This window comes from Asterias amurensis, chromosome 10, assembly GCF_032118995.1.
Source record: "Asterias amurensis chromosome 10, ASM3211899v1".
NCBI lineage: Eukaryota > Metazoa > Echinodermata > Asteroidea > Forcipulatida > Asteriidae > Asterias > Asterias amurensis.
The window spans coordinates 292,155-305,021 of NC_092657.1; the positions used below are offsets into that span (position 1 = coordinate 292,155).

The 12,867-nt window shown below is 37.7% G+C and overlaps 1 protein-coding gene across 3 annotated transcripts in view; it reads right to left on the reverse strand.

Annotated features, from left to right (window-relative positions):
- The window catches only part of LOC139943285 (uncharacterized), a 57,511-nt gene extending 44,698 nt beyond the window's left edge, over nt 1–12,813 (reverse strand). The window contains exons 1-2 of one of the 3 annotated variants that reach the window (XM_071940114.1): nt 12,672–12,813; nt 2,745–2,859 (exon numbers count right to left, since the gene is read on the reverse strand). Coding sequence is in view for 1 of the 3 variants with exons in the window: in XM_071940112.1 (XP_071796213.1) it covers nt 1,362–1,379 (18 nt within the window). In the remaining 2 variants the exon portion in view is untranslated. Of the gene's footprint in view, nt 1–1,361; nt 1,532–2,740; nt 2,860–12,671 lie in introns of those variants that run through there. The other 2 variants (XM_071940113.1, XM_071940112.1) reach the window with 2 other exon arrangements.
- Nucleotides 12,814–12,867: the final 54 nt, after the last annotated feature.

Below are 12,867 nucleotides of genomic sequence, written 5' to 3' on the forward strand. Positions count from 1 at the left end.
GCTTGGTGCTCTTGCCCCTTCAAAAACAAATGCCTGTAGTCTAACTTGGGACATAGTTGTAGGAGTTATTTAAAACTGAAGGCTAGTCCTAAGTTGAGGATGAGTAACAATCCTAACTTGAGATTAAGACTAGTCTTAACTCTTTTTAAAATCCACCCCTGGTCATCTACATTTTGTGCTGCTAGTTTCATTGCATTACAGGGAACCAGTTACAAATGGCCAGTCACATAAGTCACAGAAAATGTCTGTAACCATAACGACATGACTGGCAAACAAACTTAAACATCAAGTCACTCATCAAACTCAAGATGATCCTCACTTAACCGAGAAGAACCAAGACGAGTGCCTGCAAGTGCCAGCGAACATCAAGGAGAACTATCCCTTAAAACTCTTCAGGAATTTGTTTTTCGGCAGACAGATTTGTTTCCTTTGGTAGACAGATATTTGTCATTTGGCAGGCACCAGTCTGGCAGGTACAGAGTTATAATGGGAAGTAATCTACTGCACTAGCTTCCTATTCTATCTAATATAGAAAACAGACCCAAGGAAAGTTACAAAGCAGTAATGTAGGACTATTGTAACTCTAATTACAACCGAGCTCAACCACAGACCAAAACTGCAAGGACTGATGTAAGTCTAACCACAACCGGGCTCAACCACAGACCAAAACTGCAAGGACTGATGTAAGTCTAACCACAACCGGGCTCAACCACAGACCAAAACTGCAAGGACTGATGTAAGTCTAACGACAAGAGGAGAGTTTGACCACTGAAGTAACTTTAGAAATCTACACCCCATGAATAAACAGAATTTAATATCAGGAAAATTATAAAATTTCCAAACAATTACAAGGAAATGTAGTCTGCTTTTAAGTGACAACAAGATTTACAATACAGGGCAATCTCAGTGGTCTGCTTTAATAGAATGGCAAAGGTTGTGGGATTGAGTCCCACCCCATTAATATGCCTGTGTTGTTGTTTTTTTCATGGAACTTGTGAAACTGTGTATACAAAGCTTTATCGGTATGGGTTAAACCAAATCCACAGCTTACATTACATACGTAGGTCACCCTAGCCTTTTTGAGACATGTATGGTGGACACTATAGATAGGAGTTCACTGTTTGGTGTGGGTGTGTACAGGCAAATCAGCCAGACCCTATCCACCATATCTCGGCATGGCCTATGGTTGGTAAAGTAAGCAGTTTACAATCAGTGATTTTGTTTTTCTATACAAAACAGTTTCAACTTATGATGTGACCTTTAGAAGCTTATCTTCCTGACAGTGTACCTGTATCATAGTACCACCATAGAGCAATAACTTTCTCAATGATTGTACCATAGAGTGAGCAAGGACTACTTACCCCTTTGAAAGCTTCCATACCATAACACCACCTCAAGACTTTGCTTTCTAAGTACCAAGGATGACCTTGCCCATTGAAAAGACACTGATTCAAACACAGTCCACAAGAACACCATCAACACTAGACAAGGGTGCAGAGCCCCGGACCAGACAGGGGGGGCTTGTTCTGCCAAATTACAGGTGTATTATGATCGCTTGTTGTATGACGAAGGTGACTATTGATTAACAATAAGACCACATAACTGCATTTGAGGGTTTGAAAGGGTAGGGCTTTGGAATTGAAGATTAGAATATGAATCCGTTGCACAGTAAGCGGGTCATCAAAAGCAAATACACGGATCAAAAGAAGTCTGCCACTTAAGGCCTCTGGGTCTGAAACCTTTTGTACTGTGTTTTCACAATAAACATTGTCAAAATGTAAAAGAAAAAAAAAGGGATAATTGAAGATTTATTCTTATGGTACAATGAGTAAATTTAAAATAAGGGCTTGGCTCAGGTGTCATGATAAGTCAACACAGCCAATTATTTGTTATTATTTATTTTTCAGGCCTATTTATTCACTGATAAAAATTCCCGACAATACAATATTGGGCCTAAAATTAACCACTGCTCTAGAATTGCGAAGGTCGTGGGCTTGAGTCCCATCCGAGTGTATCCTGTTTTTTTTCACAGAACTCGGGAAGTACTGAGTGCACAGTGCTTACGCACATCGGTGTAAAGGTTAAACCGAAACAACATTCTATTGTTAGATAGCTTCCTTGTTCATAATGTACAATGTATACCAACTTTAACAGGCCAATTTTATCAGGTCACGCCCCCGAACCCTTAATGCTAGAGAGATTGAAAGCATTTATTATACTTTATAACATTGTTTACTGCCATAAACCCCCAAGCAAGGTCCTTTGAAATCAACAGGTTGGTATGACGTAATGGCTAGCCCAATAAAAAATAGTCAACAAATCAATGGCCAGCCAATCGCAAAAAAAACTCAAATATACAATCCCATAGAGTCACTGTACAACACATTGAAATGTTTGGTAGTGTTTTTGAATTTTACTTTACATGGCTGCTGTATATAGGACTTTGATCTTGTTAGTTGGGTGCAGTCAATGTGGGCTAAACCATGGCTAAACCAACTGATAACATCATCAATACGTTAGGGCGCCCTCTTGTGTTTATCACTTTCTCATTCTTTATGTGGAGTCTTGAATTAAAGTGATGTTGCTGATTGTGGGTCTTGTTGTTGATGTTACTTGACGTTACAGAATAACCTTACATGCAAATCACAACATCTGCAGGCCTCATAGTGTAGACATGGGACTCAACTTTACATGGGAGGGGGCCAAGTCCAAATAATATTTACATAAATTAAATACATACCTACACGAAATGGACAGGAACTGAAGGAAGTTTGTGAGCTGATCACTCTGTAGTAAAATAAACTTCAACAATCTTCAGACTTTTTCTCTGGAATGGTCTCCGACAGTCAACTGTGATTTCTGTAGAAAATAAAATGCAAGAAGAACTTTATAATTACGGCCACAAACTCATCCTACAAGGTGGTCACTATACAAAGGTTGCATCAATGAAAACAGCCCTTTGATGTACGATTCTGACCAGTCTGATTCTTGGCGACACTCCTGTCAGACCCTCAGGTGGCCATTTTACTCAGAGTGTCTGTTTCTAACCAATCCATTATGTTTACCATGATGATATCCCCTAATGGTTTACATTCAACTCTTGACTTCCTCTCCAATGTGTCAATGTCTCTCAGGTAAACACAGGATGCATCCTCCCTAGCACTAAACATTTTGATTATATACAGAGGTCAGGATCAAATACTAATCATTATTCACATAAATCAAATGTCTTTCTTTGGGTAAAACATCGCCAACATAAGGGGCCCTTTCAGACATCAATTGATAACTTCCCAGTGTTCCAAAAAGGTTTTCAAACTCAAGTCAACCACGGTTCCTCCAAGGGTATGCACTTCATTAAAGTACACCTTGTAGTTAGTCATTGGTCTTGGGTTTTGAGTGTTGTCTGGAAGTAATAAAGTAGCCCTATTTTAGGCCTGTATGGAAATGTTTTTGAAAGGGCAAGGGCACCAAGGCATTTTCTCCTTGGTAAAGGGTATCCCAAAAGGGAATTGGAAATTTCTACCGGAGCATTTCAAAAGGGCACCAAGGCATTAACCAGGGGGCGCGGAGGCAATTGCCTTTGTTGCCTCCATGAAGTATCAGGCCTGTCTAAACTTAGAATCTATTTCACAAGCTATTTTTGCAGAAATGAAGTGTTAACATTTTTGTTTCTAAATTGGAATCATACTATGTTTGGAGAAAGCCATCTAGAACTGTTTGGAATGCGCTTGGATAGTACATGTACTGTAAATATTGTTAAAAGTATGTCCTGCATTCAAATAGCTCATGAGGCAATCATCTTGTCCTCAGTGGCATTGTCACAAATTACCCCCTCCCTCCTTCACAGGAGCCCATGGGTAGGGGTACGTGTTTGCCCTTAGGTAGAAACCAATATGTAGATCTTCTTAATCAAATAACCAGAACAACAATCTCTGTGCTGCTAATTTACACCACTACTTCCTAGTCTTAGTCTCAATTACCAACCAACCCATGCTTCCTAAATCCCTTACAGGCATTTATTCCTGAAATAGAGCAGGAAATTATTATAGTGTGTTTAGGGCTTTCAACACCATACCTGGTCCTATCTACATCATGTGTGCTTGTTCACCCGGTAATCATGATTGAAAGTGTTAACCTACTTCTAGAACAAACCCCCCCTTCCACTTACAAATAAATTTGTCTTTGATGACAAGCTAGTGTTGAGAGACAAGTTAGACTTGTGGACCAGTCGTTAAATGTATGTCGCGGTGATAGCGTTCTGGTAATTCCGACTCTCTCCGCGATTCCCGTGACACTGATGATATTCTCGCGAGACTGCTGGCCCCTGCACCTACTGCTTTGGCGCTGTGCAGTCGTCGAAGCTGCTCATCTTCGCACGAGAGCAGTGTTTGATTGCCCACACCTGAATCATTCGTGGTGGTGGCAAAATACATTCAGAATGTATGTTGCCACCACCACGACTCAATTATCATTGAGACATACATTAACGACTTGTCCACAAGTCTAGAGACAAGTACGATCAGTATGATGGGAAATAAATTATTGTAATGGTTGCAATGGTATGTAATGGATACTGTTAAAACTCATGTGATAGTCTATAAAACCCAGGAAAACAGAATATGCTGGTATGGTATTGTGATGTGGCATTTTGTTTTAATCTTTTCAAAAAACATAATATATTCGTCATTGACTTTTTAAGCATAGAGTGATTCTGAGTGAATTTACTTTTGCTTGTAAACCACATTTAAATCGGTCCGATTAATTTGACACCAAGTAGTGTCCATTGAATATCATTCACTTAAAGAATACCCTTTTATCTTGAAGTATCTGGTAAGGTCAGGAAGACATTAGTTTGAATTTGAAAATACAAATACAATCCAGATGAATTCATTTCATGAGTATATGGGATTGTACCCAGGGCCAGGAGTGTGCCAAGACTGTGTTTTTGGAAAATATAATCCACACTTCATTTCAGCTTAAGAGGGTGTAAAGCACTTGATGTTGAAATTATAGAAATCCCACACAGAATTGTTGAAGGGTAAAACAACAATTCTGAATTAAGATAAATGTCTGCACTTTCACATCCTTTTTTTCTGAACCAAGCTAAAGTCATTGACTGTCTTATTCCCATAGGGACATGAACTGCTGTTAGTGCCCACCTGGGGTTTTGGGATAGAGGTTGAACAATGACTCATCCTTCAAACCCTACTTAAGTTTTCCTACCTATTAACATTTCAAGTGCTTATGTTCCTGGATGTTGAACCAGACAAAGTAGTTGGTGTTGAAGTACAAACATAACCCGATACAAGAGGTTTTACATTTGCGTACATTACTGTCATGTTGTATAGGTGATGATGTGACGTCAGAAGAGTAACTTAAGATCTGTAGAGGTATACGGTACATCTAAAGTTAAAAGGCTACTTCATGGCTGATGGCTCTGTAGAGGTCAGAGCCATAGCCAGTAATGTTTTATATCAGGTCTACAGCTAGAATTGTTGACAAGTTGATGTTTTGATGTTAATTAGACATTATTTAGACTTGTTGACAATTGAGCTCATTTTTGGAGAGCCCTATGCTGGCAATCTCCCTATTTATTTTTGACTATTGCTCAATCAGCAGTCATACAACAGTAAAGTCAGGGATAACGCCCAGTTTATGACATAAGCCCAGAAGCAGCGCTTTAAAAGGGGGATGCAACTATTATTTAGTATCAAGAAAATTGATTGCTCATAGTCATAATTAAACCCTGTTTCACAAAAATAACAAACATCTGTCTGTTTACAGCAAATACACTTATTACCGGATAGTTTATTATAAAAAAAAAACTAGATTCATGAACCATTATCGTAATCAACGTGTCTCTTCTTTAGAGCCTTTGACGATTTCAACTAGGATTTCAGTTTTTCTTTCAGACCGAAGCAAAATAATCTGCCTTGGATGATTAGAATTCTACCCAGATGAAAAGAAGAAAAAATTTAAGACACTCAGAGTCTCATCTTTATTCTCCTCAGACATTGCTAGATGATGCATCCAAGTTGTCTACTGACCCTACTCAGGAATGATTTACATATTTTTTTATAAGAATTTATGTGAATAACTGATGGAAACGGACAGGTACACTATGATAAATTTGGTGAGTCATCCATGACTTTCAGCTGGATACTCTATAAAAGTGCCAGATCATGCATGCTTTATCTCAATTTATTCATACTACTACTCCTCTCACTTATTATAGGCTAAATTAAGCAATTTTGAAATATACATGAGCAAAACAGCTGTTGTTTTGTGGCAGAATTTACAAAAATAAATATATGATACAACAAGGACAGGCCTGTTGTTTTCTGTAATTTGGGACTTCCGGGGTTCAGAATATGTCACTTTCTCGAAAGTGAAATTTTATAATTTGGTTGTAATCTTTACACAAATTTAAATTTGACTCAGAGATATTGAAATTTGATTTCTTTGGAAGATTTATTAGATTGTTTTTGTTGATACGATTTGTCTTTGTTCTGCCTCACATAACGTGTTTTTTAAAAAGAGAACTGTGATGATGTGGTACAGGCGACTTTCGTTATATAACAAGGTCGATCGGACTGGCCAGTAAGAGGACAGCCAAACAAGAAACATAAAGCACAAATGAGTTTGGGGACATCCATCTGTACTTTTTATCTAACCATTGCGCTTTAAAATGAAAGCCGACTGTACGTGGTCTACGATGTACATAAATGGGCATCCCTATAAAAGCGGTTTGTCAATTATTTGAAACTGTTTCTGTTAATTTCATTAAAAAGCAACGGGTTACAATGCCATGACTAACGAAATAAAAATGCAGCCTTGGTATGGAATTTCCCTGTCATTAGGGAATCGTGCTTGCCTAGTATGGAACAAAATGCACTTTCCCAGACTTTGAATAGCTTGGGGCAAAACCACAAACCTACTGCAGTTGGGCTGTGCATATTTGTAGGGTTGAAGGGGAAATGTTCCTGGAAACCAAGTATGTTCTGTAGTCTACAGGAACAATCAAACCTTGATCAAACAAATTATCTATTAAAAAGGATTTTGTGTATTCAGTGTGGTGGGGTCACTTCTTGGAGTCTATGAATTTCAAACGATTTTGTGTTCACTGTTTCTCTAAAAGCTTCAACAAATATGTGACGTATTCATCTTTTGGTAATGTGATTTTGATGTATTCTGTTTTGGTGAAAATATGTGCCTATTCAAATCTTTAATTGTAAGAAAGCTTTCATATTAAAATGTTTTAGGTGAATATGTGTTGTCTTTTCTGCGAAACCAAATTGAAATAGTCAAGCAACCTTTTCTTTTATTCAAGGACTAAGGAAACAATTTATCTTCAGAAACCTCTAAACCTTGACGACACTCCAAATTAAAGTCTCAAAGACCATGTCGCTCAATTAGATGACTCATACACATGTTTCAAATTCAATCGCAATTAAATTTATCCTTCTCATCTTGCGGTATCGCTGAAGCTGAGCAATGAAAGACAACCGCAAACTAATTAATCAACTCATTAAAGGGGGTCTAGAAATCCAAGATGCGCAGTAAATCTCGGGCCAAAGATGAACCACATTTTTGTGACCCCTTGAGATCTCTCTAGGACACTTTCTGATTATTTACTGCCCTAAATTATAAATAGTTAATTTAGTCCAACTTAACAACGAAATCCATATGTGGACTGTTTTTATTTATTTATCAGATCTACATTATGAATGGGTATTGGGTAACTTCTCATTAAATCAAAACTGTAGTCCTCATTATCATCAATATTAGAATGAAAACAGAAGAAAGATTATGTCTCTTATCTGGTCCTTGGTCTAAGGCGTGTAAATGCATCAGATAGGGGCCTGATAAGTAGGTCAGGGAATAGTTTGAAAAATAACGTTAGAATTTCTACACCGAGCTAGAGTTCTCAACCCACCTCCCGAGCAGGGTTAGATGGTTAGAACACAGATTGAGCACTCTACTTGGATCAGTTCACCGTGTTGAAATGTTGTAGTGTGAAAAGGTTAGTCCAGACTGTAGACCAAGCGCATTGTGTTCAATTCAGCCACACCAGAACCATTGCTTGAATGACTTTGATTACATGGTTCAGACGTTTTCAACACGAGGATCTTCTATAGTGTGAATGAAAAGGACTTTAGTCTGTGAGGGATTCAAGAGTAAGGAATTATGTTTAACAATAATCTGCAGAGTGCAGGCCTGCTATTCTAAACTTTATGGATGGAGGCAACGGAGGCAACTGCCTGCCCCCTAGTCATTGCCTTTGTGCCCTTGAAATGCTCCAGTAGAAAAAAAAATTCCTCATGGTGTGGTGCCCTTGTCCTTCCAAAAATGAAGCGTACAGGCCTGGGTGTCTAGCGCTGGAACCACACTAGGCATGCTCGGCCCTTTCTATCAAGAATGCATTGTATACAATTCATGAATAACTTACACATCCCATAAAGTAAATAACCGACCATCTGCATACATGCTTGAATACTTGGCAATCATAACAACTTTGTTTACAATGCAAATGTAAGCACTCCACATATTGCAGGTATAGTGTACTGGCCTATGGGATCTGTGTTTTGACACAGTTACAATAGAGAAATACTGCATTCAGCGAGGCCATAAAGTTTATGATAACGTGTCTGGCTCTTGATCTACAGTTTAATTTATTTTTTTACCTGACAAATTTACATTTCCATATGCTCCTCATTTGCTTTCATTCATTTGCGTTCAAAAACAATAGGAACGTTTTGGTAAACTGGGCTTAAAGTTTTAGACAGACCCCTGAGGTAACACTTTTTTGTCGGAAGTGGAATTTTTTCTCTTCTAAAATGGAACATTTTAAAACGAAATTGAAAGTATGTAGACCTACCCATGTCTTCAGTAAATGTTTTTATGTGATTGTCAGTAGATTAACAGCAACACATCCCTTTCACAGAGTATGGGAAAAAAAATCCTACTTGCTTTTTTGACATTCATGATAGTAAATTTACACACATATCCGTACAATGTCCCTGTACAAAGTACATTTGAACCTTGAAGTGTAAATAATGCCCCCAAATTGTATACAAATAACATCTGATAAAAGCTACACCCACCACTATCACATAAACCTGAAAGGGTAAAGTTCATGTGCCCCAATACTCTAGATTGTAATGGAAAATCGGCATGATTGAATTTTACAGGATAGGCTACGTGTAGCTTTAGGTAGGCAGGTGGTTTGTCATGTAAAACTTCAAGTGAGTGTGAAGTCGTCTTGAAGACATTTCTGTACAAATGTGTAGTATGTACCATTCTCAATACATTTGTCAATTGGAAATAGCTGATTATTATGAAGACAACATTTCACAACCTGATGTAGGCCCAGCCCTACCATTTCATAACCTGATGTACAATGTAGTAGGTCCAGCCCAACGATTCCATGAAATACTTGAGGGCAATGTCAACAGAGACGGGATCAAGACAAAAAAGTACCCACTTTGTCCCAGTATTTTCCTGTACATTCCAAAGCTGATTCAGGATTGTTCTTACAAAAATAAATAAATTTGTGACCTTAAAAAATTACAGGGTCATTTGAAGTTGTTGGTATAAACTGCAATACTGGCAGGACAGACAGGCTGGCGAGGAAAGTAAGGATAGAATTTTTAACAAATTTCCAAATGACAACATTAGAGCCAATGGCTCTGCTTACTGCCAAATTATTCTGGGCTAACGATCACCATCCTCCTCCGCTTGCAAAGAATGCCTAGTAACTTGGAGTAGGCATACCCACTGACAAGCTAAAATTCCTTGCTAACTGCATTCTTTAATTACGGTAAGCAGACTACAGAGCCATCACCGAGAGCCATAAAATTTGGCTCGTTTCAATAAAAGAATCACCATCTACAGATTGTACATTATTTCAACACCGTGGTGTCTTCTTGTAAATTACAAGAAGGCCTAAAACAGAAGGTTTACATGCAATCTTACTCAGCTTTAAAGATAATTTGAACTTTATCTTCTGATGTCTGTTTTTAGAGCTGTGAGGGACCAGTCATCCGATCACCGACCCCCCCCCCCACCCCACCAAACCAGGGCGTGTACATGTACAGGGAATGGGATGTGGTTGATTGCCTTTGGACTCATGACAATGTCTGGTGATTTCATTATTAAGATGAGATCATCACATAATAAGTAGGGCACGACTCAACTGGGAAAACCCAAAATGCCAACAACAAAGGAATTTAACAATACCAAACTAAAATTAATTTTTCACAATTTATTTTCATTGATTTTATAGAGGGTCTAGATCTACAGTATGTAATATTATCTAACGAGACAGGAATTACAGTAAGGGCGTACAGTAACCATGTACTGAAATGAAAGGGAATATTAATGTCAGTTTTATCTGAGCAGGATGTGTCAGATATTTTCACAGGGAATATCGAAACCCAAAACCTATTGTCAGTAAAAGGGAACTCGTACATTTTGTAATTTACAATTATGTGTCTTCAATTTTAGTAGGCATATAGTCAAACAGCCAGTAATTACATCTCCAACATGCTAACCTTGTCCTAATTTATATTAAGACCAAAACTTTCTTTCTATTTATTTATTTATTATTTATTTCCCTTGTGATTATATTCAGCGTGTTTTACAAAATTCAAGAGTTGAGTTCTGTCAACATTTGGAGAATAAACATTTATAAACAAAAATACAATAGATTTGTCTCGGCAGAGTAGAAAACCCCTACAACCGTCCATTGGGATATGACCATCTGTTAAGTAGACGGTGAGAGCTCAAGGAAACACTGTATGATGAGACATTGGACTCTCTATAACATTGAAACAGCAGGGACCCTGCTCTCTCTGACTGCCTAGACTGAAGGCCATGAGGGCTGACTCATCCCGAGGCCTTCACATCAAAGTAAACATCAAAATACTTAAAGGGAGAGCAACATCAGTTCTTTAAAATGGAGGTTTCATTTTTAGCGATAACTGTGAAAGCAAACTACACTTGTAAAAGTGTTATTTTTTACATAAATAAAATCTCAATTTAACTATTTTGTGACTACCAAATCATCAACAATTATAGCAGTATTCTTGCAACCTTGCCTCCAAATTTAACTCATTGACCTACATGCATAGACAATTTTACCTGTCTGACCCTTGCCCCCATCCGCTCCGCCCCCTATGTTTCAGTATATTGTCAACCATCCTAGGCCAACTTTCATAAAGCACAAAAACTTACTAAGTACAGTAAAGTATTGCTTAACAAACAGGTTACCAGCCCAAACTACCTTTAGTTTCATACTGGTGCCCTACTTAAATTTTGCTTACCAAAGAAATTTGTCAAGCAGTAGGCTATTTTCTATTTAAGAGCTTTATAAAATTGTAGGCTCAAATCTTATTGACAATGTTATCGATGCTCTTTGTTTCAGAATCATATTTCACTTTAATCCATCTACAGCATAGGCCTACCTCTTAATATCTCCGAGTTCAAGGCTTTGTAATGAAGGACTTTGTACTGAAGTTATGATTGATAGTTTGGTATATCCCCAGACAGTGACTGACTCATCACTACATTCACTATTCACTCAGTGATTCCTAATTTCACCTTTTGCTGCCCCCTCCTTACCCCCCCCCCCCCCCAACCCACCTTCACAGCTCAAGGACAAAGCCGTTATGACGCACACAATTTATTTGCCAATACAACATATTGACACATTCTGCGTAGTGAAACATTTGAAGAAAAAACAAATGAAACGGAAGTCTTTGTATTGTAAATTGTGTACGTGTGATTTCATCAAACATTTCTGTATGAACAATTTCAAAATAATTAGATAAAAGCTGTTTTGAGTGAGCACTGATAGATTTTGTTACTTCTATTCTAAACTACATAGAATTGAAATTGTTCAGTGTGTGTACAGAGCAGACTGAAATAAAGTATTATTATTATTATTATTAATATTAGGCAAATTCTGATCACAACAAAGAATAAATTATAATGTTTAGGGGCCTACCTAGGCCTACTTCAGTTTTTTAACAAATACAACATCTCAGTATTCTCACTCTAACAAGTCTATTCAAGAAGCTTAAGATCAAACCTCAAAGAAGGAAAATAAAACAACCCTAACTAAATTGTTTTTGTTTTAATTGGCCTAGGGCCTAACTGTTTTATTATTTTAAAGTAATAAACTAACATGGTCAACGCAATTGGCAAAAGCTAAATTCTACAAACAAATAATAATTAATTTGGGCCACCCTTATTAACACTGGCCCTAATTCAATTGCTAATTAATTTCCCAAACAAAAACTAACTGACTGATGACCAAGAATAAAAAACGCCCATTTTTATGATTTTAGTAAAACAATTGATAAAACACAAACCAAACAAAAGGGAATGCCACCAAAAGCACTCATTTTAAACCTTTTATTCCTTAGGTTAGTTCATCTTCTTGAAATTGGGTCAGCAACTGTCATCTTGTCAGTGTCACCGTGTCACTGTGTCAGCCCATTGGTCAACACGTACGACCACCAGGCAGACGACAAGATGACTAGCCGTTGCCGCCTTCTTAATTTCCAAACTCTCTCATCGTCTTTTCTACTGTCTCAATCTTTGAATGTTTTACCTTAAACGAATAATTCTTTACACAAAAAATCTAAAAACGATCAAACATTTCTTACCTGATTCTAGCACCAAAAATTGACGACTTCTTCACCACGATGTTCCAAATTGCATACTTTAGCGGTGACTAAACGATGACAAAACTGGACAGTACGATCCTTTCTCAATATTCTCCAGCTCGGAAATAAACCAAACCGCAACAGTAAGTAGCCCAACTATTGTATGACTGAACGTTACTCAGGTAAAGCACTGCCG